This window comes from Pygocentrus nattereri, chromosome 5, assembly GCF_015220715.1.
Source record: "Pygocentrus nattereri isolate fPygNat1 chromosome 5, fPygNat1.pri, whole genome shotgun sequence".
Classification (NCBI taxonomy): domain Eukaryota; kingdom Metazoa; phylum Chordata; class Actinopteri; order Characiformes; family Serrasalmidae; genus Pygocentrus; species Pygocentrus nattereri.
In genome coordinates, this window is record NC_051215.1 from 47,418,420 (window position 1) to 47,446,295 (window position 27,876).

The 27,876-nt window shown below is 40.6% G+C and overlaps 3 protein-coding genes across 4 annotated transcripts in view; 2 read left to right on the forward strand and 1 right to left on the reverse strand.

The window, feature by feature from the left end:
* Positions 1-6,436, forward strand: part of wu:fc21g02 (DNA-directed RNA polymerase II subunit RPB1) — a 21,919-nt gene extending 15,483 nt beyond the window's left edge. For both annotated transcript variants that reach the window (XM_017710196.2, XM_017710197.2), the window contains exons 7-10: positions 2,525-2,611; positions 2,911-3,027; positions 3,129-3,248; positions 4,591-6,436. In XM_017710196.2, the coding sequence (XP_017565685.1) occupies positions 2,525-2,611; positions 2,911-3,027; positions 3,129-3,248; positions 4,591-4,701 (435 nt within the window). In that variant the 3' untranslated portion in view covers positions 4,702-6,436. The remainder of the gene's footprint in view (positions 1-2,524; positions 2,612-2,910; positions 3,028-3,128; positions 3,249-4,590) is intronic.
* An 8,261-nt stretch (positions 6,437-14,697) lies between these two features.
* LOC108434763 lies at positions 14,698-21,635 on the forward strand. The gene is made up of 9 exons (XM_017710126.2): positions 14,698-14,769; positions 15,954-16,000; positions 16,267-16,539; positions 16,713-16,991; positions 18,398-18,670; positions 18,822-19,100; positions 19,416-19,688; positions 19,868-20,149; positions 20,313-21,635. Exons 2-9 carry the CDS (start codon positions 15,958-15,960, stop codon positions 20,426-20,428), a joined length of 1,818 nt encoding a protein of 605 aa, XP_017565615.1. The 5' UTR covers positions 14,698-14,769; positions 15,954-15,957; the 3' UTR covers positions 20,429-21,635.
* Positions 21,636-24,805: 3,170 nt separating this feature from the next.
* LOC108434756 (GTPase IMAP family member 4-like) lies at positions 24,806-27,652 on the reverse strand. The gene is given in 3 exon segments (XM_017710119.2): positions 24,806-25,268; positions 25,271-25,798; positions 27,622-27,652. Coding segments are annotated over 3 exon segments (789 nt in total). The 3' UTR covers positions 24,806-25,038.
* Positions 27,653-27,876: the final 224 nt, after the last annotated feature.

Below are 27,876 nucleotides of genomic sequence, written 5' to 3' on the forward strand. Positions count from 1 at the left end.
CTTTTGGTCAAAATTAGTGCGTTTACATGGACTTAATAATCAGAAACTGCCCGAAATCTGATTGCATTGCTGGTGTGTGTTACGCCTGCTACCACTTCACATGATGATGAGAGCCGCATCACCCAGAATCCGTCACGGTCACGTGAGGAGGAGCTCTTCCCTTCGCTCTTGTTCTTGGACTCAAACTCCACTTCCCGGAATGCCCAGTCCAGTCACATGACTCCGGATCTCTCGGCATTCTCCTATCCGAGATCCCGATCACCGGAATACTAACTATCCACAGCTGTGTTTACGATCACCTGACTAACATAGTTAGTATTTAAGGCTGGGCTTTAGCACTAGTTCGATGTGAAGTATTGTCAGCCTTACCGAGCGTAATTTTCCATTCCTGATTCTCTGTTTGTTAGGACCTTTATCCTGATCTGTTTGACCCTGTTTTTTGGACTTTCCCTGTTCGTACTGTTGTTTGGATTATTGGATTTTTTGGCCGATGACTTTTTGCCTGTTTCATGGACTCTTGTCTTACCTTGCCCTCACCTGTTATGATTGCCTGTATTATTCTGCTGCTTACCCTGGACTTGACCCCAGCTTGTCTCCTGACTGTTCTCTGTGATCATTCCAGTAAAGCTTCTGTTTTGTTTTTTAACTGCGAGCATCTACTTTCTGATTGTAGGTCGCAGTGAGTGCATGTAAATGCTGGGCCAGATGTTAAAGGTGGACTGTTGGCCTGGAGTTACATCTGAACAAGGGAAGTGGGAGTTGGGAGAAAGTCAAATAATTAAGTGAGATGAGATGACATAGGGTCAATTGGACTTTCACCCTTTTTGATGGAGAGCTCTCCTGTTTCTTACAAAGTGCCCATTAGTAATAAAATAAGATTGGAAGGACCATTCCTCGTAGTGCCTTTGGAGAACTCCAGGGGCCATAAACACAAGTTTTGTCCTAAGTTAAGATCACGATAAGGTCATATATGATTTTTCACAAATTTGTATTACAAAAACAAATGTTACAAATTAGAAATATTGTCATGTCTTATAGCATCTTATCTCAAGTTAGGGAAGGAAATCTTTACTTTCTCACTCAAGGTCGACAAGCAACTGTCATGTCTTTTACGGGCATAACCAAAAAGTAAACACCCAATCAAAATAATGTTAAAAATACCGGTTTCTGTTTCCATTTCTCAAATGCTTTAATGCTGTACAAACGCTGTAATATTTTATGGAGATTGTGTATGCAGTGTCTGGGATTTTTAAAACACAAGTTAGAAAAGGAAAACCTGTCACAATTGAAACCACAGTAGAAATACACGTAAAGTCATGCTAGTAATCAAGGCTCCATATTTTGAACAAGCATCAATCCTGGATCTTGAGTTGTTTCAAGAATCCCTACGATTCTAATGTTCCCCTAGGACCTGTTCTCAAGGTCATCTTGCTCATTGCCACACCTTGTTTCCAGTGTAGTGAACCAACAGTTCACATTTCCTACCCCTGTGTACATACCGCTGTCTGAAGAGCATTAATTGAGCAGCATCTGAGAGAAACTCGGCTATTAATTTAGAAATCTCAGACTGAATGTCTTCCAGCTGTTCCTTCATGTAGGACATATGTGTTTCTTGCACATGGTGCATGTATACTGTGTCCTTCTGTCCATCTTGGCTCCACACACCTCACAGCGCTTCTCTTTTGTTGCTATTGGCCGCAACCTGGAGCAATGATAATATTAGATGAGGAAGTTTTCTCGCATCTCTCTCTCTCTCTCTCTCTCTCTCTCTCTCTCTGTCAAGGTAAGAAATGTAGACATATTAACGTATGCAATAGAATTACTTCAGGTTCTGTGGGTCAGGCTGAAGGGACACCAGCCTCCTCCTCCTGAATCCTGCTCAGGATGGCTGCAGAAGCTGGCCTTTTGGGTTGTGTTGTCTTCTCTGGGTTTGAGGTCTGACCAGCAAGACATATAGGAGGAGGACGAGGAGGACGAAGGGACATAGCACCTTCAAACCGTTATTACCTGCAGGTCCAGTGGACCCGAACGGCGCATGTGTCACATAAATGCATGGGGAGGTGTACAGTGAGAGGTCAATGTAGAAGTATTTGTGAGTTCGTTTGTTTGTATGTTTTCTTTTGGTAAACATTGAAAATGAACACCTCGCAAGGGTTAATGGACTTAAAATGACTCATTAGAAAGGGTGTCTGGATATGTTTGGATACATAGGTAAATATAGCATGTGAAAGGATACTAGAGTTTGGTTCTTTCATAGTGAGTAAGAGTAATGATTTGAGACGTTGTCACTCCCTCTTGATCTACCAGATGTCTCTGGTGTTACAATTTTCCTGTAATAAAGATGATGTAGGTGTTTTTTTGTCTCGTTCTTGTAACACTTGTCTCTAATTTCAGTTTTTAGTTATGGATATTGAACATTCTGGGTTGTTTTTTTTCATACTGATGAATCATATGCAGCATCTAAAAACCAGAAAGTGGGGCATGTGAAAATGTGTTTTTATGGCTCTGTTCTGTTGACTACCAGAACCCCAACTGTCCACCTGCATTTGGATATCCACCTGCCCAGCCTGCTCAGTGGACTGGTCCTCCATATAACTCGCCTTCTTCTGCAGTACGGTTGTCTTTCTTTACTATGCATGCTTTACTCCATCTCTTACTTCTGTCCTTGATTTTAATGAAAAAAATATTTCCTCTTGTTCATCTTTGAGGTTTATTTATTACCTGTGAAATATGTTTGTGTTTGCATGAGGAACACTTCTGGTGGTGTGTAATGCCCCTACTGGCTTTGAGCCAGTTGAAACGCAAATGAAGATAAATGAAATGTCTCCTATTCTTTGCTTAAAGGAAGAGTCATCTTAACAAGTCTTCGTGTTTGGTTGGTCTGAGACTGTTTGTGCTGTTGATTTCTAGATGTACCCTCCTGTGTATCCTGCTCCAGGTGACAGTGCAGTTCATCCTCCTCCCTCTGACCCTTCATTTCCTCCACAACCACAGTATGGAGGACAGCCTGCCATGCCTCCTAACCCTGTGAGTGTCTTAGACACAAACAGAAGCATGTAAGCATTAAAACTGTCGTACATGGAGGCCACATGTCTTGTTCATAGTGAAATATGTGGTTGTGTTTGCAGGCTTTTACTCCAGTGATGTATACTGCCCCTCCTGGCTCTCAAAACGAGGGAAACAAAGGGGATATAAAGATGAACGAAATATCTTCTGCCACTCCTCTGCTTGGACCTTCTAATCTTGAGGTACGCTGGGAGGAGAAGGAGCTTCAACCATACACTTGTCTCCTTTTATCACACTTTTTCTGTTGCTGTAACACTAATTAAATTTTTCCTGTAAAAGGATTTACAATCTAAGGAATTATGTTATACATTTGTCATCAGTTTCGTTTTAGAAATTTCTTAATATGTTCTTAATTTCACATCTCCTGTCTTTTACTTAATCATCACATGAAATATGTTTTAGATCTTGTAGTACACTATATTGCCAAAAGTATTCTCTCGTCTGCCTTCACACGCATATGAAATATGATTAATGTGATGTTGGCCCACCCTTTGCAGCTATAACAGCTTCAGCTCTTCTGGGAAGACATTCCTCAAGGGTTAGGAGTGTGTTTATGAGAATTTCTGACCGTTCTTCCAGAAGTGCATTTGTGAGGTCAGACACTGATGTTGGACGAGAAGGCCTGGCTCACAGTCTCCGCTCTAATTCATCCCAAAAGTGTTCTATGGTGTTGAGGTCAGGACTCTGTGCAGGCCAGTCAAGTTCTTCCACACCAAACTGGCTCATCCATGTCTTTATGGACCTGCTTTGTGCACTGGTGTGCAGTCATGCTGGAACAGGAAGGGGCCGTTCCCAAACTGTTCCCACAAAGTTGGGAGCATGAAATTGTCCAAAATCTCTTGGTGCTGAAGCTTTAAGAGTTCCTTTCACTGGAACTAAGGGGCCGAGCCTAACTCCTGAAAAACAACCCCCCACCATGATCCCCCCTCCACCAAACTTTACACTTGGCATAATGCAGTCAGACAAGTACCGTTCTCCTGGCAACCGCCAAACCCAGACTGTGGAATATTTAGTAGTGGATATAGAAGTGGATATAGCTGAGAGTGCTTGAATACTTGTTTACCCATTCTGGCAAAAAAAAAAAAAAGAAAACTCTGGAAATGAAGAACAAAACCCATGTTTAACCTGAATGTCAAAGTTGTGGATGAAGTCAAAAAGACTCGAAATGTGAATAAATACAGCAGTCTTAACGTATACCTGTTACATGCCAGTGCTTTACAGCAGTCCAGCATACTATGGAAAACTTTAATTAGCGCACATCTGGACAAGCTGGAACATGTTCTCTGAATTTTCTGTTCTTTTAGGTTCATGACACATGCCTCAACATTTGCCTTAAACATTTGCACAGTTTTTGTTTTTCATTCTGTGAGAGGAGCCGTGGTTTTGGTGTTGTGGGTGCATGCTTCGGGAAACGTACGTCTTTTAATGGTAGTTCAGTAAAGGATTTTTTGTTTTTCTTTATTCGTTTTCTTTGTTTATCTGGGTCTGTCTCAACACATTGTAATCATTTATTTCCCCTGCTAGGTGGGACCACCTCCAGCCCCTCACACTGGCACGGACATCCTTACCTCCTCTAACTCCGCTGCGCAGTTCAACATTGACGCAGGAAAGAGCTCTTCTTACAACTTCCTGTAGTTCAGCCTCCTTAACCTCCACACAGTCTTCAGTGAAAGAGGCAGGAGCATGGACAGCCGTCCTTTCATGATAGAGTGTAATCTTAGTCTTTGAAGTGATATTCAGGTTCATAAGTGGAAAGCTGGGTGTTCACTCGTGTCTGATGAAGGGATTGTGCTGTGTAGGAACACTTGAATTCCAATCTTGTTTTTTTTTATTAGTAGGATTAAACATATCAGGGTCTGCAGATAGAGTGCTGGTTCATATAGTGAGGAGCTGGTTTTGACTGGTGTGTCAATGTTAAACTCAGTGCTGCCTTAAACTGAACCTGTTCACTAGCAGTTTTAGAACATTTACTACTTTCCTTGTATCATTTAAAAGATGCATTACACAATTATTACAATATGAACCATTAAGTAATGTGTATAGTAATTAAGTACTGCACTCTACTAGTTGTTTCTGCTAAGTCTTCCACTAAATGTAAGTTGTATTCAGTACCAGCACTAAGATCTTTCTGCGCCAAGCAGTTCGGTGCTTCTCCTGCTCTAACATCTGCTAAATATTAAGCCAGAGTTGAATGAAGAATGAAAGAAAAGGGAAAACAAAATAGCCATTGCATTAAAACATATGAGTTAATATCCACACATCCAGAAATATTCAGAATATACTGTGCTATAATAATAATAAAACAATAATTAATATAGACTATAGATTATTTTTTCCCTTGTTGGCCATTTCCTCCACTTTTTTTTTGCTAAAATTTGATGAACATTTGGTTCAGATTTAGAACTGCATTTAAGAACATTCTCAGTGTTTAAGTTTTTTTTTTGGAAGGAGCGCTTTTTTGAGTCCAGCCCCAGGGCTGCAGAGTACAAGCCCACTGCTACTGCTGGGCATTAATGAATTATTATGATTTTATATTTTATCTATTTTTTATGTGTTAGCCCATAAATGCAGAAGGAAGGTGTGGAGCTAATAGTACTGCTAGAAAGCTGAATATCGTATTGCAGCTGTATAACTGCAGTAACTGTCTTCAGATAGTCATTACAGTGGTGAGACTGGAAACTCAATCAGCAGACAAGACAAGACCTTTATTAGTCCCACAGCGGGGAAATTCACAGATGTGAGGTGAACAAGCTAAAAGGTAAAGTTAATAGCCACCTGGCTTTTAGAAACCCTGCCTCAATTTGTTTCCTTTTCTTTGGCTTAAAGGGTAAAAAACCTGGAATTGCTGTTTTCTTTATGATTCAGATTGACGACAAGTATGAGTTATGTTCATTCTAGCCTGGCTCTATTGATCCGCCTGTAGCCCAGTGGCTTAGCGGTCAGTATTGGTTGGCACCACCGAGATTCCTAAAGGTTGATGTATTTGTGTAATGCGTACAGGGTGCTGTAGTAAGAGAACATTTAATGAGCGAAAACATGCAAATGATGTAAAATCATACATTCTGTTAGGTGAGGCTGAAGGACATGAGCAGTACAGAGTATACTGAATAAATAACATTAATCTGTGATTTTAGGATGAAATGCCCTTTTAAGTAGGAAGACAACACATTCATTCTGTTTCGCTCATCGGAAGCTTTTCTTTCTGAGTCATCTAAGGAAGAGTGATGTCTCCAGTGGGCCTATAGCACATTTTATAGGTTTTAACAGGGACGTGTGCTGACCTTTTCATATCTGCTTTTTATGGCAACACAAATGTGTATTAGTCTTGTTTGCTGGATAAAGGGAAACTTTTTGTTTTTTGACTCTGAAATGTGCCGTTTTATTTATTTTTTGTTTAACGTGGGCTAGTTCGTTTAAGTGGAATGAATATTATATGTTGGCTAGTTAGAATATACACTGTATAGAAAAATATTGGGGCACCTACACAATACACCTACCCTAGCTTTTATGAGATCTTCTCTATATCCACTCTAGATCTACACTTCTGGGAAGCTTTCTACAAGATTCTGGAGTGTGTTTGTGGGAATTTTTGCCCATTCATCCAGAAGAGTATTTGTGAGGTCAGACACTAATGTTGGAAGAGAAGACCTGGCTCACAATCTCCATTCTAGTTCATCCCAAAATGGGTTTGATGGGGTTAGGGTCAGGGCTTTGTGCGGGCCAGTCAAGTTCTTCCACACCAAACTGAGGCACAGTCATTGTTCCCACAAAGTTAGAAGAATACAGTTCTCCAAAAATGTCTTATGCTGAAGCATTAAGATTTCTCCTCACTGGAACTATGGGGTCTAGGCCAACACTAGAAACAACACCATAGCAATCAGGCAGTTAACGTTCTCCTTGCATTCGCCAAACTCTTGAATGAATGCTTGATTTTTAAGATTAAGAGACCCTTATTAGTCCCACAACGGGGAAATTTCACCTCCGCATTTAACCCATCTGTGAACTGAAACACCACATACACTCTAGTGAGCACACACACACTAGGGGGCAGTAAGCACACTTGCCCGGAGCGGTGGGCGGCCCAATCCGCAGCGCCCGGGGAGCAGTTGGGGGTTAGGTGTCTTGCTCAAGGACACTTCAGTCATGTGCTGACGGCTCTGGGGATCGAACCGGCGACCTTCTCGTCACAAGGATGGTTCCCTAACCTCCAGCCCACGACTGCCCCCAAGCGTTTATACACCTGTGGGTACACCTGTGGGCCGGGAATGAAATACCTGAATTTAATGATTAAGAGGTGTGTCCCTGTACTTTTGCCCATATACTTTTATGTCTCTGAGTGGCACTAAAACAGATTCCTCTCAGACAAGCGACATGGTGTTTGGCTGTTGGAGTCCACTTAAAGCCAGTCCACGCAAAGCCAGCTACTATATAGAGTAATATGATAGGATGGAGTTTGGGATGCAGCCAAAATCTAATAAGTGGTGAATTTTAACGTAACAGCTGAAAATTGATTTTATCGATTATTGTGGCAATTTCAATAAGTGCTATTGTTTTTCTTTTTTTTCTTTCTTTTTTTTATTGCGTTGCATTTATTTAACCATTCCCTTTGTCCAGACACTCTAATCTTGAAAAGTTGAAAAGATCACACTTTGTGGGCTATACTAACAGTATATTACTACTAATTAACTACACAAATCCATACTTTGAATGGCACTTGGGAAGATTATATTTTTTTCAGCCTGACATGACATTCAAATGGAACAAAGAAACTCCAGAACATGAGATCTACTCTGCGTTAGAGAATAAAATGGACAGACTTGTCGAGAAGAAGACTTCCAAGTAATATTTTAGTTTCCAACCAAATGAGCATGGGAAATCCTTGGATTTTAATCATATGTATTGTGCAGCTAATATGTGGTACTTCATAACTGAATTTGGATCACAGTAGTACCATTTATTGTGATAATTCTGCAAACAATAATTCTTTGTCTAGATTCATATTATGCATGCTTGCATGACATTCTGTAAGCCTTTGTTGAATTCAGATGTGATTTAGCTGGTCATAGTACATCTGTCAACCTGGCCTTTCTCTCCATTCTGCTTCAAACATTTGCTTTATTGTGCTATATTCTTGCTATGCTTCACTAAGGTCACTCGTTTCAGCACTCACACGCTGTATGGTTCCCAGAGTCAGTCCATTTTTCCCCTACTCAAACACTCCTCATCCTCCACACAAGGGGTTTGTTATCAGGTGAGCTGGATCAGGTGTGCTAGATGAATGAAATCCCTAAAATGGGCATAGGACTGTCCTTAGGAAACCCTGGTTTACTACCTCATATTCTCATTATGGCTGCAAATATTATTCCTGTATTATAAAAATATCCCTCTAAAATTGTAACTAATTCTAGTACCTGAGATGATAGTAGATTATTATAATAACCCTTATGATATTTAGTCAGGTAAAAAGCCGAAGTAGTTTCACGTTTGCTGTACCGTCATGTTCATTATTCATATGTAATCAGTATGTTGGTACTATGATTACTATGTGTTTAGTACTGAATAAAATTCTTTTTTTCCCTTCTCATATTTATGAATGCTAACAGTAGGATGTACTGTGGGTTATAATGATGTAGTTACCTAAAACTGACCAATCTTTGGTAATGTTCGCAGTCAGACCTGGCAGTTCAAGACAATCTCAAACATACGAACAGCCTCATAACTATTTTATATCATTACGTAAGGAATGACACTGCATATAATGTGCTCTTTACTTATGTGTACACGTTAACCAAATTAATAAAGCGCAGTATATTGTATTCTACGCTACATGTGCGCTGCTTAAAATTACAGCACCCCCAACATAAAACTCCTCTTTCGGCTATTGCGAACAGGTGGATAAGCACATACTAATGCAATCTCCATAGATAGACAGCTGGCAGTAGAACGGTTAATGCTGAAGAGCTCAGTGACCTTAAACGTGGCAATGTCATTCATAGACTGCCACCTTTGCTACAAGTCTACAGCAGGCGCTTAGTTAACGCTACCACACGTCTCATAAGCAGAAATGACCTGAATGTACACTCACCGGCCACTTTATTAGGTACTGTTCAATTGCTTGTTAACACAAATAGCTATGCGCTTTTCTCTCTATGGACTGGACATATGGTCAAATTTAACATGTACATTTTGACTAAATGGAATGGAAATGTCTCAAAATGAACATGTATGCTTTGCTCTAAACTGAAATGACATCTTAAATTGACCATGTACACTCACCGGCCACTTTATTAGATACACCTGTTCAATTGCTTGTTAACACAAATAGCTAATCAGCCAATCACACGGCTGCAGCTCACTGCATTTAGGCATGTAGAGGTGGTCAAGACGACCTGCTGAAGTGCAGACCGAGCATCAGAACGGGGAAGAAAGGGGATTTAAGGGGCTTTGAACGTGGCGTGGTTGTTGGTGCCAGACGGGCTGGTCTGAGTATTTCAGAAACTGCTGATCTGCTGGGATTTTCACGTGCAACCATCTCTAGGGTTTACAGAGAACGGTCCGAAAAAGAGGAAACATCCAGTGAGCGGTCAGCTGTGTGGATGAAAATGCCTTGTTGATGTGAGAGGTCAGAGGAGAACGGGCAGACTGGTTCCAGATGATAGAAAGACAACAGGAACTCAAATAACCAACCAAAATCTCTGAGGAACGTTTCCAGCACCTTGATGAAAGTGTGCCACAAAGAATTAAGACAGTTCTGAAGGCAAAAGGGGGTCCAGCCTTTCACTAGCATAGGTAAGGTGTACCTAATAAAGTGGCCGGGGAGTGTACATACACAAAAGACAAGCAAGAGAACCTGCTATTAATGAAGGTGCCAGTGTATCTACTGCAAGTTTTGCTGCTCCTACAATGTCTACACCCACTACACCACCACAACCACCTAGACCTACAACCCAGAGCTCTATGAGCCAGTTTTTGCAAAAGGCCATGACCCCAGCTAAACAAAAGACAATTGATGAGGAACTGGCTAAAATGATTGTATGATTGTACAAGATTTTCAGCCATTTTCAGTCGTGGAAGACAAAGGATTCAGAAACTATACTCATGCTCTCAATCCAATGTATGCACTTCCAAGCAGGAAAACACTTTCCCAAAAAATCATCCCGGTCCTGTATGACAGAGAACGTGCTTCACTCCTGGAAAGGGTAGACTGTGTATTGTGGCAACATCTGTCCCCTCAGAGAGAATCTTCTCCAAAACAGGGCAGATTATAACAGAAAGGAGAAATAGGATCAACCCTGCAAAGCTGAGACCCTTGGTTTTTCTGAATGCCAATCTTCACTAGACTTGGAAAAACTGTCACCTGGATTCTGCTTTTTCTTTTTGTTTTGTACATTTGAATTTCTATTTTGTTGGAGTGGTGTTTTGTTGGAGTGGTGTTTCACTGTACGTGGTTGCAAATTTGCAAATAATATACACAATCAGAGATTGGACCTTTTTGTCTAATTGAGTTGGGTCTTTGCTTTTGTTGTATTTTATAATTTATTTTTATAGCACTCTGTTCTATGTTGAGTATATAAATAAACATTTGATATAATGTATGTTTTTATGTTAGCAATACATTTTACACATAGTTTTTTAATAATTTAAGCAACAAAAAATCTGAGGAGCCGGCTCTTTTAAGTGAGCCGAGCCAAAAGAACCGGCTCTCAAAAAAGAGCCGTAATTCCCATCACTACACTGGAAGCAATAAAAAAATCTCTTGGCCATCACCGAGTTGCGAACTGGGCAAACCAAACTAGAAACCAAACTAAATCCAGGGCTGAACCTCTTGGTTAACCAACCGCCTGCTGCCGGCAGTTCTAAAACGCCTGGCGGTGCCTCGCGTTTACATGACGGCGACAAGAAAACCCACAAACGCCGCCCTGAACACCTTTTTAATTCGTTCTGACACTCTTGGCTTGCCATTTTCTTTTCGCCGGCGTTTTAGACCGTCTGCCGTGGCTTTCCATCGCCTTAAAACCTGAGTGACGTCCCAGCATGTCTGGGCGAACCCCCAGTGAAAAGCAGAGCCCAGCGAGGAGCGAGGAGGAGCACTGCCCCAGGACACTCTTAGACCTTGGATGCCAGCTTGGGGAAACCCAGGGATGCGAATGGGATTAGGGTGGGGAAACTTTCACGGCCAGTTAAAATGCATTTGAGCTCGTTTCAACATCACATTTAACCCTGAAACGAGTATTAAACGGTGGATTATAACCATGAAACACGGTGTGTTTAGTACCGAGCTGTTAATCTGAGTTTACACCGTCAGATCGGCGACCCCAGCAGACCCCTCACAGCTGGGCTGTTTTGCGTGGTCGCCTCCTTTATTGCACATGTTGTTTATAATAATTCACTTTTATAATCAGTATAATCAGTTAATGTATATGTTTATACCTTTAGATTTCATAAAGCTTCGAATAAAATGCAGGGAAAGTGCAGGGAGGGCCACTCCCTCTCCCTCTCTGGGAGTTGGCGTAGGGAATACTGATGGAACAAACCGGTGACGCAATGACGTTTTTTCTTATTCCTTTAAAACCATTGGCCCAAATTTGACCAATGAAAAAATGCATCTTGGTTGCTAGGCAGATTTTGCGGAGTCCAACCAATCATACCACCCTGTTTGACTTCGGGTTTTTCCGCCATAACTACTGAAACACGAAAACTGACGAAGAACTGTATGGAATGTATGGAATACGGTTCTCCTACGTTAAAAACACACAAACACAAAAGCACGCTGTACAAAGCTGTGCTCTTTCAGAGATTCCTTCCGATTCCTATTCTGTTTTTCTCACAGTGTACTCGTTGATAGTTCCCATCATATGTACTCCTGCCATTATATGTGTTACAGCCATTATATGTGCACACATCATGTACTTGAGTTAAAATCGAGATACCCAAGACATATTTCTATATTGTGGTCTATTTACACAAAGTTAGGTTAGTTCATCATTTATGTGACGTATGTGCTCTCAAATTTTTACGCTGCTGTGCTGACGTTGAACCGTGTGCTGCACTGGGTTGGTATGACCAACAGGTCAAAACAAGCTCAGAACAAAGTGACCGCTGGGCCCTGATTGGTGCTCTGGCTTCTTTTGTTTTGACATGTTATGTTTTTATACACACAAAAACCAAAAGGAACGACAGATTTCTCAAAATGTGGTGGAGGCAAAAGTCGGATATTAGACTCTGAAATGTAGTGGAGTGAAAGTGAAAAGTCGCCCAGAGCGGAAAAACTTAAGTAAAGTACAGATACACGAAAAAACTAATTAAGTACAGTAACTAATTACATTTACTGAGTTACTGTCCACCACTGGTTACAGCCCTAAAGAGCTACAGTGAGGGGAAACAAGTATACAGACATCTTTTGTTTTTGTTATGTAATACGCACCTCCTGTGAACAGATCTTATAGATCTTAAGTATTTTACTTACATTATATAATATGTAATATGTGTGTTGTATACACCAATATAAAAATGCCTGAAAAGGGCTAGTTAGGGGGCTTTAGGGGGGTTTGTGTCCCCAAAATTGCAATCAGATCAGACCTCATAAGTTGTATGCCAATCCTATCAGACCTGGGCAGTAGTGGACAGTAACTCAGTAAATGTAATTAGTTACTGTACTTAAGTAGCTTTTTCCTGTATCTGTACTTTACTTAAGTTTTTCCATTTTGGGCGACATTTTGCTTTCACTCCACTACATTTCAGAGTCTAATATCCGACTTTTTCCTCCACTACATTTTGAGAAATCTGTCGTTCCTTTTGATTTTTGTGTGTATAAAAACGTAACATGTCAAAACAAAAGAAGCGCAAAGCCAAAGCACCAATGATGAACTAACCTAACCTGTAAATAGAGCACAATATAGAAATATGTCCACATATGCAGTCGTGACTGGCCTGTTCCTTTTTTTCTGAATTCATACAAACACTTTCATTTTATAGTAAATTAGTTATGGTTAGTTTATGTTTATGAACAGACGCCTACAGATCAACATAGTAAAGGAGCTCATCTGTGATCCTGAGTTTAAAGCCAGTTTTTATTCAGCTTAAACTTGGAACTAAGTTGTAAATAAATCTGAAACTGAAACTTTGCTTGTGTGTAAAAAGTGATTTCAGAGCCACTCGGTTCTCCCTGATGGAAACTGTTTACCTTCAGTGTTTTGTGCTTCTGATCATTTTAATAGACGTCAGCGTCACTAATTAATGACGTTCTATTAAAAGACTGGTTTACCAAGAGAGACGCTGGAGGACTTTCACCTGAAATGAGTTCATGAAGCCAGTCTGGTTATAAAAATGATAACAGGACATCAAAGCCAGAATTACTCTTTTAGTACTTTTACTTTATACTTAAGTACATTTGAAGGTAAATACTTTAGTACTTTTACTCAAGTTGAGGTCTAGAGTAAGAACTTCTACTTTTTCTGGAGTAATATTTTACCTTGGGTGTCTCTACTTTAACTCAAGTACATGATTTGTGCACTTCGTCCACCTCTGGACCTGGGGAGGGTCTCTGTTGCTGTTCTGTCTGGGAAGCGATGTCGGTCATCAACTAACATTTACCTAGACTATCAAACTACAGCACTCAGTCACACTGGCTGGTTGCACAAGCTGGAGCTGTCCCATCTGCTATCTGTGCGATGGAATAACATATTTAGGACCTGCAACTTGTCTAAGAGAGGGGATAGCACTACTTGACTTTAAGAGCTTTGCTTGATCTGTGCACGTTGTAAGTGGATGGATATACCATTTAAGTCGTTTGTGCTTAATATAAACTACAGACCTGCTGTGAGCCAACCTGATCAACCGTTTGCCATCAGTTCTCCGCCTATTCTAAAGGTTTCATTGTGAACAGACGTTTTGGAGCCATTGAAAACATCCTCCCGGCCGAGCACGCCCCCAACCCCCCTCAGCAAATGCATAGTTCCCCTGTCCGTAAACCTATAGTGCCCTTCTTGTTTCTTCTTCTTTGTTTCACGAATCTCCGCCTTCACAGTGGAAGGACGTCACTCCATATTTGGGTAAAAGTAATTATGGGGCTCAGATTACTTCACGTCCAGCTGGGACTGATTTTCACTCCTCTTTGTTTCTGCTTTCCTCTCACACAGTTCTCTCTCAAACGGTCACATCACACAACACTGAGCCTCATTCACCAGTATCGTCCTGTTTTTTTTCTTCTTATTCTTAAATTCTTAAAAACGTCCTAAAAAGTGTACGTCAGATTTATCACGTGCTCTTACACTAAATAATTCTTTGCAAGTTTGTCCCTTGGTGTCTTGAGTGTGTGTAGCTTCTGTTCTAACCTAAGAAGAAAACAAAGAATCTTTGTGAAAACTGCATAAGTTTTAAGAACTTTCTTCTTAAGAATGGTCAGTAACGTTAAATGAGGTCCAGGCTGATCTCTCGGCTGCCTAAAAGCACTAAAAACATCCTGAAGATGTCAGGCCGCTAGAAATCAAAGCAGTCCCAGTACTCCAGGGTATTCAGGAGAATGCAGCTCATTCCAGCAAGGGGCGATTTCCCATCTGTTTTGGAGCTCGTTTCTGGAAAGCCATGTGAACTGTGCGTTTTGTAAGAAAAAGGGGTGGAGAACAGCAGCAGCTTCTCTCTGGAGGTGATAAAAGCCTCAGTGGTGTAGATCATATTCGAGCAGAGCAGCAGCGCTGAAACTCAGTGAGTATTCTACCCTGTTTTATTTTTCTGACTTGCACGAGTTGATCTTTTTTTCATTCGATTAGATTTCATATTTAAAAATGACACCATGAGCTGAAGTGTAGCACAGCAATGAGGCCGGGGGGTGGGGTGGGGGAGGGGGGTGGGGTGGGGGAGGGGGGGTCTCTCCACACAGAAACATGTATGGTTTCCAGAGAAGGCTAAAGTAGAGCTGTGGTGCTTTAAAATCACCTAAAGCCTGCAGATACCAAAGGATAAGCTGAGGATTTGACTTCCTTTACATCGTTTTTTTTTTTTTTTTTAAAGAAAGTAGACAACATTGAGACAGTGTTGGGTGCACTGAAGTAAACAAAGTCATTGGGAGTGGTTTGATGTGAAGTAGTTAATTGCAGAGAAACTTGCCGATTTAGATTTCTTTAGTGGTGGTGATTAGGAACCAGGGGTAACAATGACTACTGAACAAATACGGCCGTTTTGTTTACTATCCAAAATGACCAATGAACCAAAACTAGTCATCAGAGCTGTTATATGTAATGTTTATAATGGCAAACTAGTGATAAATTTGACAAATAATTTGTTTCTTTGGGGACATGAACCCATGAGCCCTGAACAAATAAAAAAACACGTTTAATGTCAAAATGTTATCTTAAAACTACTGCAACACAATGTGTCACGCAACAAGCATCGTATTCTTAACCATTCCATGTGACGAAAGTTCATAAAATAGCTTTTAGAGGCATTAAACTCTTCAGGTGTCTGGTTCCTATTACCACAGCAGAGAACGGTTCGCACTAGAACAGAATTTTCTCTAGCAGGGAATTTCTCACCTGAAGCATCAAAAAAATGATGCAGGAGAAAATTTGGTGGAGCTTCCTTGATGGTGTGTAGACTGGTTTGATTCCCTAAAACACAAGACCACCCAGAGTATAAATAACATAACAATGTAAATCAAAAACAGCGACTAAAATACTGCATATGGTGCAAATGCACTGTGATTCTGTGATCCCACTACACTGTCACAAGGTGATCCCATACTGTAGTTTATACTGTACTGTACTGTAGTTTACTGTATATTTTTACAGATGTTTTATTGGGTTATTGTCAGAGCAAGCGAATCCGTCCCGCAAACTACCACCTCTGTGCATGATATTCTGTTGACATCATCTTTGTTTGTCCACCCATAGAACAATGTTGGGCCTTTGGATACTGCTCTGTGCTGCCTTTTTGACAGGTAAGACAAATAACTCGCTTCAGCACAGACTTTTACGTTTTTTAAGTTTTTCCACACATTTCTGCTGACTTTATGTTTTTCTTATCACTTTGAAACAGACTTGCATGTAGTCTTTGTTGTGAAATGAACAAAAAAGGACAGGTTCAATTTGTAGACCATTCACAACACCTAAACAAAGAAGCTTCTCATCGAGTAAGATTCATAATGTCTCCCTCAAGCTTCCATATGTTGACCTAGAATTCTTTACTTCTCCTCTCTCCTCTCAGACTCATGTGCGGGTGAAACTCTGCAGCACGGCCGTCAGTTGAGTATTAGGCTGCAAGACTGGATAAAGAAGTTGGACTTCACATCAATGGATAGATCCCTCAATTACACCATCTGGTCCGACAGCGTCACACCCCATCGGGGAAGAGTGGTAGGAGGGAAGGGCAATAACAGGCGCTTTGTTATCAGCTCTGTCAATTTTGATGATCAGGGAACCTACACTCTCTTGAACTTCAGGAACCAAGTGTCTTCTGTCACCAGTTTAAAAGTTATCTGTAAGTGACTTTGGCCTAACATCATTGATCCTCATCATACCTCTTATATTGTTTCTAAACCACTGTCCCATTTTTTCTGTTATCATATCCACGTGTTATTTTGTAAAAGCTGCTCTGCAATTGTACGAACTTTACTTTGAGTCTAACACTAACTTATCTATTGGCTTTAAAAGCCTCAACCAGCATCAAGTACTGTGTGGCTGATGCAACTCTCAAAATTTCGCTGGATGGTCTGAAGAAAGATGAAGCCAGTCTGAGTTTCTCTAACCAAAAACGGACCCTCACATTGGTGCAGCGAGGTTCACCTATGTGGAATCATAATTACAATAAACAGATCAAAGTGACCAACAGCAGTATCCAGGTGGTCAGTGTCAGCGAGTCCGATGTGGGCCAATACACGCTCTCTGATCTTCAAGGTCGTCAGACCCAGGTCATCACTTTAAAAATTATTGGTGAGTATAAAAGTCATGAATAATTTAGTTCAACTTGAACTTGTTTAAAAAAGAAATGCATGTACAACCCCAATTCCAATGAAGTTGGGACGTTGTGTAAAACATAAATAAAAACAGAATACGATGATCTGCAAATCCTTTTCAACCTATATTCAATTGAATACACTACAAAGACAAGATATTTAATGTTCAAAGGATAAACTTAGTTGATTTTTTGCAAATATTCACTCATTTTGAATTTGATGCCTGCAACATATTCCAAAGAAGTTGGGACAGGGGCAACAAAAGACTGGGAAAGTTGAGGAATGCTCAAAAAACACCTGTTTGGAACATTCCACAGATGAACAGGTTAACTGGAAACAGGTGAGGGTCATGATTGGGTATAAAGGGAGCATCCCTGAAAGGCTCAGTCGTTCACAAGCAAGGACGGGCGAGGTTCACCACTTTGAGAACAACTGCGTGAGCAAATAGTCCAACAGTTTAAGAACAACGTTTCTCAACGTGCAATTGCAAGGAATTTAGGAATTTCATCATCCACAGTCCATAATATCATCAAAAGATTCCGAGAATCTGGAGAAATCTCTGCAAGTAAGCGGCGAGGCAGAAAACCAACATTGAATGCCCGTGACCTTCGACCCCTCAGGCGGCTCTGCATTATAAACCAACATCATTGCACATCTGTGAAGGCCCCATTAATGCTGAAAGGTACATACAGGTTTTGGAGCAACGTCCCTTTTTCCCTGGAGCAGGACGTCCCTTTTTTTTTTTATGATGCGCAAAATACGACAACGGAGCCCCCGGACTGCTGAGCAACTGAAGCTGTACATCAAGCAAGAATGGGAAAGAATTCCACCTACAAAGCTTCAACAATCAGTGTCCTCAGTTCCCAAACGCTTATTGAGTGTTAAAGGAAAGGTGATGTAACACAGTGGTAAACACGCCCCTGTCCCAACTTCTTTGGAACGTGTTGCAGGCATCAAATTCAAAATGAGTGAATATTTGCAAAAAATAATAAAGTTTATCCATTTTAACATTAAATACCTTGTCGTTGTAGTGTATTCAATTGAATACAGGTTCAAAAGGATTTGCAAATCATCGTATTCTGTTTTTATTTGTTTCACACAACGTCCCACCTTCATTGGAATTGAGGTTGTAGATGCTCATGTTATTGCATTAGTCTAGAGATGCATTCTGAGCTGAAACACTGCTCCACTGGTTTCCAGAGAATTAGCTTATGTTTTATAGGTCTTTCTCATTTTACAGGGTTTTGTCTAGTCTTTGTTACTAAAATGAAGACAAACTCTTACTTTATTTTTCACCACTTACCATAATGTAATGGAATGTTGTTCATTATAATACAGTTATACTTTATATTACAATTTTTTTCTTTTCCTCTGTCCCCTTAGATGCCCCTGTCAAAGTTAATGATGTGCAACTGCAGTATGGGCAGAAGTTGCGCATCAAGCTGCCAGTTCAGACAAAGATGCTGATGTTCACATCTAAATCCCAGAATTACACTATTTGGTCCAGCAGTGTCACGCCCAAAAGGGGAAATGTGACAGGAAGGGGTGACGATAGACACTTCCTAGTTAACTATGTAAATTTTGATGATGAGGCCGCCTACACCCAGTGGAACTCAAGGGACAAAGTTATTGCTGTCACCAATGTGAAGATTCTTTGTAAGTGATTTTATTGAATGTCTTCCTCGTTCTTCATTTTCTCCAGCTTCATTTTTCTATGTCACGTCTATGTTTTCTTTACAACAGTTGCTCTAAAATAGTACAAGCCTTACTTTGAGACTAACACTGCCTTTCCAAATTGCTTTTGAAGGCTCAACTGACACCCAGAGTTGTGTGGCTGGTGCAACTCTCAGCATTTCACTGGATGGTCTTGAGAAAAATAAAGCCACTTTGAGGTTCTCCAACCAAGATAAGAACCTCATGCTGGTGCAGCAAGGCATTCCTGTGTGGAATCTTCCTGAAAGAGAACGTATCAAAGTGACCAGCAGCAGCGTCAGTGTGCTCAGAGTCAATGACTCAGATGTGGGCCAATACACGCTCTTTGATCTTCAAGGTCGTCAGGCCAAGGTCGTCATGCTAAAAATCAACGGTGAGCTCTTTCAGTTTAAATAATTATTAATTTGGCTAAATTTTTAGGTGTTTTTTTTTAAATAATATTACTGCATTAGTCCAATAGTTCTTTTATTTAAGAGATCATTTCAACTAAAACATTAATCTGCTGGTTTCCAGAGAATTAGCTACTAGTCTTGTAGACCATTGTCATTTTGCAGAGTTAGTCTAGTCTAGTCTAGTCTAGTCTAGCCTTTGCGGTTAAAATGAAGACAATTTGTTATTTGTTTTGTTTTTCCATAAATTTCTAAGGCCATATGTGACCTTACTGTGTCTTTACTTTCTCTCTCCTTAGATACCAGTAACTTGACTGATCGTGTGGAACTGCAGTTTGGGGATACTTTGAGCATCAAGCTGCCAGTTGAGGCAGAGACGTTGACATTCACATCTAAATCCCAGAATGACACTATTTGGCCCAGCAGCACCCGACCCAATAGGGGAAATGTGAGTGGACTGGATGATAAAAGGAGCTTTATAATTAACACTGTTAATTTTGATGATCAGGGAACCTACATCCAGCGGAACCACTGGAATGCAAGGACTTATGCCACTGAAGTAAAGGTTCTTTGTAAGTGACCTTGGTCTTTATCTAACATGTACTCCTCATGCTTCTTATATTCTTTCTCCACCCCTTTCCCCTTTATTTTTTATTTTATCTTTTAATTGTTTTTTTAAAGGTTCCTCTGTAATAATACAAAAACACTTTGATTCAGAGTCTAATGCTACTCTTTCCAATTTAACTTAAAGCCAGAAGATACACCCAGGACTGTGTGACTGGTAAGACTCTCAGCATTTCATTGAATGGTCTTGAGAAGGATCAAGTCAGTCTGCGTTTCTCCAACAAAAAAGTGGACCACATGCTGGTGGAGAGAGGCTCACCGGTGGGGAATCTTTCTGGCAATTATAATCAGATCAGTGTGACCAACAGCGATATCCAGGTGCTCAATTTCAGTGTGTTACATGTGGGTCAATACACTCTCCTTGACGGTCAAGGTCGTGTAGCAAAAGTCATCACTGCAGACCTCAATGGTGAGTTTCTGTGGTTAAAATCTTTCCATCTCTGTGTCGTTTTGTCATTCCCGTTAAAACGTGATGGTTAACTTTTAATGTCCATGCTGTGTTGTAATCTGACTGTACTACAATCAGATGCCACTGATTCCCTATGTCTTAATGTCTTTTTCTCTTTGTGTAGAACCTCTCAGCTGGAAGCCTATATTCATTACCGTGGCCGTTATACTGCTGGCTGGTATTTGCATTTATGTAGGAAAAAGAGCATGGCAAAGAAAGCAAGCCGTCATGCATGTCTAGACACAACTCTGAGGACTTACTTCTCCAGCCATGGACCCTCACCCACTTACAACAAGCCTGTTGCTGCTGCAGGCCCCAGCCCAGTAAGACCCCAGCACTCAATAAGTGCTGAATGATGCATGCACTGCCAAACTGGCACTGTGAAACGTACACCTGAAACATTTACCATTTAATATTAAATTGGCCTCAAGAGATGTTCAGCACAGACATACATCATTTGGAGCTGACAGAATATAGAATTAACATCAATTTAGTTTTAGGCCAATTTACAGCAAACCAAAAAATTCTAGAAACCACATTTGCATTCATCAAATATAAACCCTGCATGTTAAAGCAGTAGGTTTTCATATCTAATAAGATGGAGGTTTTAATTTTATAAAGGCCAGCAAACTTTATTGGATCCATAAAAAGACTTAAATCTGTATGAATGTATTTATATTTTTTTACACACAATGTTTTAACCACAAATGTGAGCACTATGCAGTGCAGTTTAATGGGTATAATGTGATAATTGTGATATTTTCTCCAACATTATCACCATCATCATTAGACCTTTTTTTACAGTAACCCACGTAAAGTTTACTTAAACCTGTACTGTTTGTACCACTATAAATCTGCCTGTGAACAGTTTTGAGCCATGAGTGGCTCCTTCCACACGGTTTAAACTAAAAAGCTTCTCTTCAGCTTCATGAATGGAATAAAAACAACACCCTGATGTTGATCTAAATGATTCCTCAGTAACACTACCTCGCCATTTCTTTGCACAGTAGTTCAGACTAATTTATTGCCTGTCATTCTCAGTGCAGGTTTATTTTGAGTGGCTCTGTTAAAATCCTTCACTGGACAGAGGACTTGCTGGCGGTTTTGAAGTTTAAAGTAGTTTTGAACTAGTAAATGTTCAACTCAGCATTACTTTGTGCTGGGCCAAGTGTAGCTCAATGGGCCAGCAATCTAACATTACACATCACCCAACTATATATATGTAAATATGCAGATATGTGAAACATGTTTGGGATATTATGTACTCAGGGGATCTGTATATTCAAGAGAAGCTGTTCCATTAATAGACCTTGGAGCTCTGCATCATATTTGAAATACCACTTTGTTTCTTTTTTTTCTATTTTGTTAAGTATGGTGTACTCTGTATCCAATAAGTGCCCTGTAAGAAATGTTCCTGCAAGCCAAAGAAATAAAAAACTGAAATGTGCCTTTTGTGTTAGAGTGCTGATTTAGAATACATCGGTGTAAAAACAGCTTAGCTGCCACATTTAACTGTGTCCGCTCTGTTTCATTACACCCCAAGAGCCACCTCAGATCATGGATGCTGTTTCTGTATGAGGGCTCTTAGAACGGTCAGATAAGACATAAATAAAACAAAGATGTCTATCAAAAACATAGCCACTTAAAACAACAGCTAAAAATGGAAAACATACACAACACAACCTCCAAGTGACAAATGTGTAGCTATTAACTGTTCAAAATGTACAGTTTCTTCCCATATGTCAAAATTTCCCAGTCTCAGTGCTGGTGTAACCCTGCAGCTTTAACAACTCACACCTGAAGATCTTGAAGATTAGTCATTGCATCAAACTGGGTGTTTAGAGGCGTAGCATCCGGGTGTGAAGGGTACACGGTCAGCCCTCATCACCAGTGCGTAGTTGCCTCTGCTTTTAATGCATAATTGATCAATTCCAAGCCTCACATCACTTTTTCAGCTTTTCAATTGCAGTCTAATATTACCGTAGTCAAATATAAGTCATAAATATACTTTGAATTTGAAACTCCAGTTATGATCAAAAGAGACTCGTAGTAGTACTGTTGCAAGCAAAATCGAGCTTTCCAAACCCATCCATCCATTTTCCAAGCCGCTTCTCTGTCAGGGTCGCGGGGGGATGCTGGAGCCTATCCCAGCAGTCTTCGAGCGGAAGGCAGGATACACCCTGGACAGGTCGCCAGTCCATCGCAGGGCAGACAGACAGACACAGACAGTCACTCACACCCAGGGGCAATTTAGCATCTCCAATTGGCCTGACTGCATGTCTTTGGACTGTGGGAGGAAACCGGAGAACCCAGAGGAAACCCACGCAGACACGGGGAGAACATGCAAACACCACACAGAGAGGAAGTCTAATTGTCCTAATCTAACCTATTAACTATAGAAAAAATTTAAAAACACTGTGAAGCTTTCATCGATTTTAATGTCGCACATCCCTCTATTTCCCCAAAATTAAAGGGTGTTCGTGTTTCAAATACTAGACTGTTACGTCTCCTAGGGGTAAGACGCACAAAGAAGAAACAAGACTGTCCACCCAGACGCCAGAGCAAAACTAAACTTAAAAAAAATAATACTAAGAACACATCAAATACAAGTTTGACAGTTTATTCGATGCTTTGCATTTTCCTTGTCATCGAACTTTCAACAAGCCACTGAAACAAAAAAACAAAACAAAGGAAACATAACTTCAGGGAGACCCAAGGCCCAAAACAACAAACAGAAAACCTATAAATATAGCTTTATATAAATATAAATATAAAAAATATAACTAACTTACCTAACAAAAGAAAAGAAAAAGAAGCTACATAAACACTACACTACCGATAAACAAAGTCCAACAGATCAACATAAAGGGCAGGTCACCCTGACGTTTCCTTTCTAACAAAAAAAACAAAAACTACCATCACATCTTTACTGACCCACAGGAACCTGTAGGTCAGGAAATGAACAAGAAACCGGTCTGTCGACTGGCGGGCAGCCGAATAAGAAAACCGCTCCACATTGCTCCGACATCAAAGGCCCTTTATGACCGGCGCCAACAGGAGCAGCCAACCACACGCCGGGAAAACCGAGACGTCAATCAGAGCAACAAGGTCCACCTGGAAACTAAGGGAAAAGGAGAGAAGGAGCATTGATTACTTAATTGATTAACATTGATTAAAAATTGATTACTTTTTAATCGCTTTGTTATACTTACTCCCATTCTCTGACTTTACACAGTTACACATGTCCTTTATCATTTCACAGTCATGTTTTTCCCAATGTGCTGGTTGCAGTCAAAACATTTTGATCCCTTTTCACAAAAGCTGGAACTTTTGAGACCACAAACATGATAACTACTAATGCGCTACAGTAGCAGACTCTGTTAATGAGTCATATTTTGCTGAGCCACTGTGAAAACTAAAATGCTATTGAACTTCAAAACTCATGTCTAGGTACCAGCGCTGCTTAGTGGAATATGTGACATGATGTGTACATACTCACAGACATAGTGCCTCACATTGTGCCAACATGCGCTGCATTCTTACACTATAAACATTATGTTCTATGGGCTTTTTCTCTCTATGGACTGGACATATGGTCAAATTTGATGTACATTTCGCATCAAATGGAATGGGAATGTCTCAAAATGAACATGTATGCTTTACACTAAACTGAAATGACATCTTAAATTGACCATGAACACTCACCGGCCACTTTATTAGGTACCTGTTCAGTTGCTTGTTAACACAAATAGCTAATCAGCCAATCACACGGCTGCAGCTCACTGCATTTAGGCATGTAGAGGTGGTCAAGACGACCTGCTGAAGTGCAGGCCGAGCATCAGAACGGGGAAGAAAGGGGATTTAAGGGACTTTGAACGTGGCGTGGTTGTTGGTGCCAGACGGGCTGGTCTGAGTATTTCAGAAACTGCTGATCTGCTGGGATTTTCACACACAACCATCTCTAGGGTTTACAGAGGATGGTCCAAAAAAGAGGAAACATCCAGTGAGCGGTCAGTTGTGTTAATGAAAATGCCTTGTTGATGTGAGAGGTCAGAGGAGAATGGGCAGACTGGTTCCAGATGATAGAAAGACAACAGGAACCCAAATAACCAACCAGAATCTCTGAGGAACGTTTCCAACACCTTGTTGAAAGTGTGGCACAAAGAATTAAGACAGTTCTGAAGGAAAAAGGGGTCCAACCTTTTGTTAGCAAGGTGTACCTAATAAAGTGGCTGGTGAGTGTATGTTTTACGCTAAGTGGAAAAAACTGTGGTCACATCATGCCTCATATAGCAGTTAGCTTATGCTAGTAAAGTTAAGTTATATAACATGTCCAATTTCCTTTGCAACATTTTGAGATCCTTACCTGCAGAAAGCAAAGGTTTAACCACACAAAACTGCAATACAAATCATCCAGGCATTAACATCACATTATAACCTGCTTTATTTTCCAGTTTGAACATAATACTTGCACTAAAACTGGAAGCACTGGTTTCGAGACACAAGCACTGTCGTCTACTATCAGTTCATCATTTGGAACAATGACAGTGTCAATGGAGATGACAATGCACGTTTTATAACCTGTGATGTTTATTGTCTCCATTTAGTGACAACCTGTGTTTCAAATGTCAACAGCAGCAGGTGAGCTTATATCTGTCCTTCTCGTTAGTGGGAGGAGCAAAGTGACCAGGCTCCCCATAAACTGAATTTGTCCCTACTGTGTTGCACATTTGGAGAAGGATTTGTGGGAAAAGGGTCTGATAATGTCTGCCACTTTGCTTTTTCTCTCTGCTTTGTCTCTCAGCACTAAAGCTCTCTTTTCCAGTTTGGCTTTCTCAGCTTTAACTTGTTCATACTGCTTCTGCAGACTTTGGATCTTCTCTTCTTTTTTCATTAACATTGCAGTCTTTCTGTTTCAGCTCATCCATCGTGTCCCACAGCCGTGTCTCCATATCCTCTTTGTCCTGCAATTCTTTCTCATACTTTTGACGTAGCTCATCCTCTTTCCTTCGGATGGCGCTCTCTACCTGCTCATACATCTCGTTTGTGTAGAATGCGCCTCCATTCTCCTCTGTCATAATACCATAATAAGCAGTTCCACCATCTGCTGTCTGTCCTGGCTTACATTGCTGAAGACGTGGTAGCGGTTCCTGCACATTTTGAGGAGCCCCTGGAGATCCTGGCCAGCCTCTCTGATGAACTCTTCAATGTGCTGATCCTTCAGCTTGTCTCCATGAGTGAAGAGGACCATTGCGTGTTGGGATGCTAGTTCTCCAAAGATGCTCTGGATCCGTTCTACGGCTTGCTTCTCCTCCATGGTGAAGCGGCCCAGTGGAATAACGAGGAGGAAGGCTTGAGGTCCTGGAGAGGAAAAAGTGATGCACTCCACCAGCCTGTTCATCAGAGAAGACTCTGAGAGGTCTGTGTCAAAAAGGCCGGGTGTGTCAACGACTGTGAGCCCGGTTTCCATCTCACTGCTCTTTTGTCACTGTTTGGTCACTGATTGGGCAGCAAAGTCAACTTTGATCTCTGGCCTGACAAGAATGGTATTTCCTGAGGCACTCTTTCCTGCTCCAGTCTTGCCAACCAACACAATCCTTAACTCCTCCACTGCCACAGACAAAACAAAGACATCAGGATGCAGCAGCCCTTAAAATTTGACTTTTACAAAGTCAAAAACATATTCAACATTTATACAGTGGGCCCCAAAAGGGATTTGGAGATTTGTGCCGTACTTAAAACTAGATCATCGTGTGAACAGAGTGTCAAATCAAGGGGCATTTATTTTCACACACCGTTCACGGACGGTCATTTTTGTTTTGGGAAAGTGTTTCAGATCATTGTCAATAGAGCCGCTGTATACAAGAAAAACAGTCCCAGACTTTGGCATCTCGACCTCAGCTTTACAGTACCCTTTGTGCAGTCTGGCTGGAATTCTTGCCCAGGCTTTCTCTACACAATTCTGGTCAGTCTACCTTCGATTTGTGCTAAAAGTGTTTTTCTCTGAAACGAATATCATTTTATGAGCCTAAAGAGCCTAAAGGGGAATACCACCAATTTTTCTACATTTCTGAATAGTTCAGTCCTTGAGATGTAGAATCATTCAGAGTGGTTTGATGTGAAATGCTTTATTGTGGAGAAATTTACCAACTCAGATTTCTTTAGTGTTGGCAATAGGAACCAGGTGTCACCATGTAATAGCAAATGAATTAACTATCAAAAACCACCAGTGAACCTACGCGTCTTTTGTATCTTTGTATGTAATGTCAATGATGGTAAAATAGTCATAAATATGAGTTAATAAATACGTTTTCTTTTGGGACTATCTTGCCCGTCTCTTTTACCCTGCTGTGAATGGATTAAAAGAAACAGATTAAAATAGATTTTAAATCTAAATTTGATCACATAACAATTATAAAACAACGTGTCCGACATCAGGCAGCACATCAAACCATTTCACATAATAACATCATGTGAGGGAGCTTTTAGGGGCATTTAACTCTTCAGACATCTGGCTCTTATCACTACCGCTGTGACCAATTCTGGCTTGGTAAATTTCCATAGAACGGAGCATCTCACACCAAACCACTCTAAATGACTTTGTCTATGTCTAATTTAATTATACAGAATGTTTGAAAAATGTAAGTTCCCCTTTTATTAAACTTTACCAATGGTTAAATGGTAGAAGCCAATGTACCCATCTTAACTGAGACCTACATTCTGGTGGTGGACTTTTGCTCTGTCTTCTTGTAGATGCTCTGTAGCGATCACCCGATGCTCCTGCTGTCAATGAGCAACCACAGTCTTAACTGTCAATCACAGAAATGGGTTCATGTTACTCAGCAAACAACTGGGCTGGGGGTAGACGACGCCCCCTGTTGCTCTACTGTATAACAACACTTAAATAGTTTGTTTGTGTTGCTTTTCATAGAGCCCTTTCCATAAGACACATCTCTGGATTTAACTGTTTCAAGTAAGTTCATGTCATCAAAATATAAAATTAGATTTTACAGTGCAATTAAATTCAATTACACACAGGAGGAGCATTAATGTGAGGTAAAAATGCAGGATTTCATCTGCTCTCAATTGCTTTTTCTATGGAGCCCCAGTGGTGATATACCTTCTCGATAAAAAGTAATGCACGGCCACTGCTTTGAAAGGTACAAGAACGAGATAATAATGCATGGTCACAACTTTACTAAGTCATTCTCATGCCTTCCTAAGTCATGGTCACACATTAGGATCCCATTCCCATGCCCGTTCTTCCTCAGTTAAAAGCACCATAAGGCAATGTATTTATCACACAAATGGGAGATCTGTCAAATAGTTCTCAAAGTGGTTTAAAAAGTAAATGGAGAAGAAAAAATGTTAATTTGCGTGAACAGTGATGTTTATGGAAGTAAAACACCGAAATGCAGAATTAAGAAACATACCCGCTCGATTGTCATCTCTTGAAGTTGCCATTATTGTTACAACACTTTTTAGCTTGTTTTCTGCAAAGCTCTTGTTGGTTCCCTCACCAGCATTCCTCTTTCAAAGTCCCCACAACCTCTAAGCAGCGGCTGGAGGACAAAGAGCAGTGAGAAATATTTCATACCGATTCGGTTCTCAAACGTACTGCACTTCGTTGTGTAAGGTTTCCCTTTCAAATTTCCATATGGAGCATGTTTACATTTACATTTATGGCA

What these genes read in the sequence shown, in the direction of transcription:
- LOC108434763 (XM_017710126.2), top strand. Translation starts at nt 15,958, where the DNA reads ATGTTGGGCCTTTGGATACTGCTCTGTGCTGCCTTTTTGACAG. An exon ending in CACCAGTTTAAAAGTTATCT is followed by an intron (nt 16,540 to 16,712) that starts GTAAGTGACTTT and finishes TGGCTTTAAAAG; the next exon opens with CCTCAACCAGCATCAAGTAC. An exon ending in CACTGAAGTAAAGGTTCTTT is followed by an intron (nt 19,689 to 19,867) that starts GTAAGTGACCTT and finishes TTTAACTTAAAG; the next exon opens with CCAGAAGATACACCCAGGAC.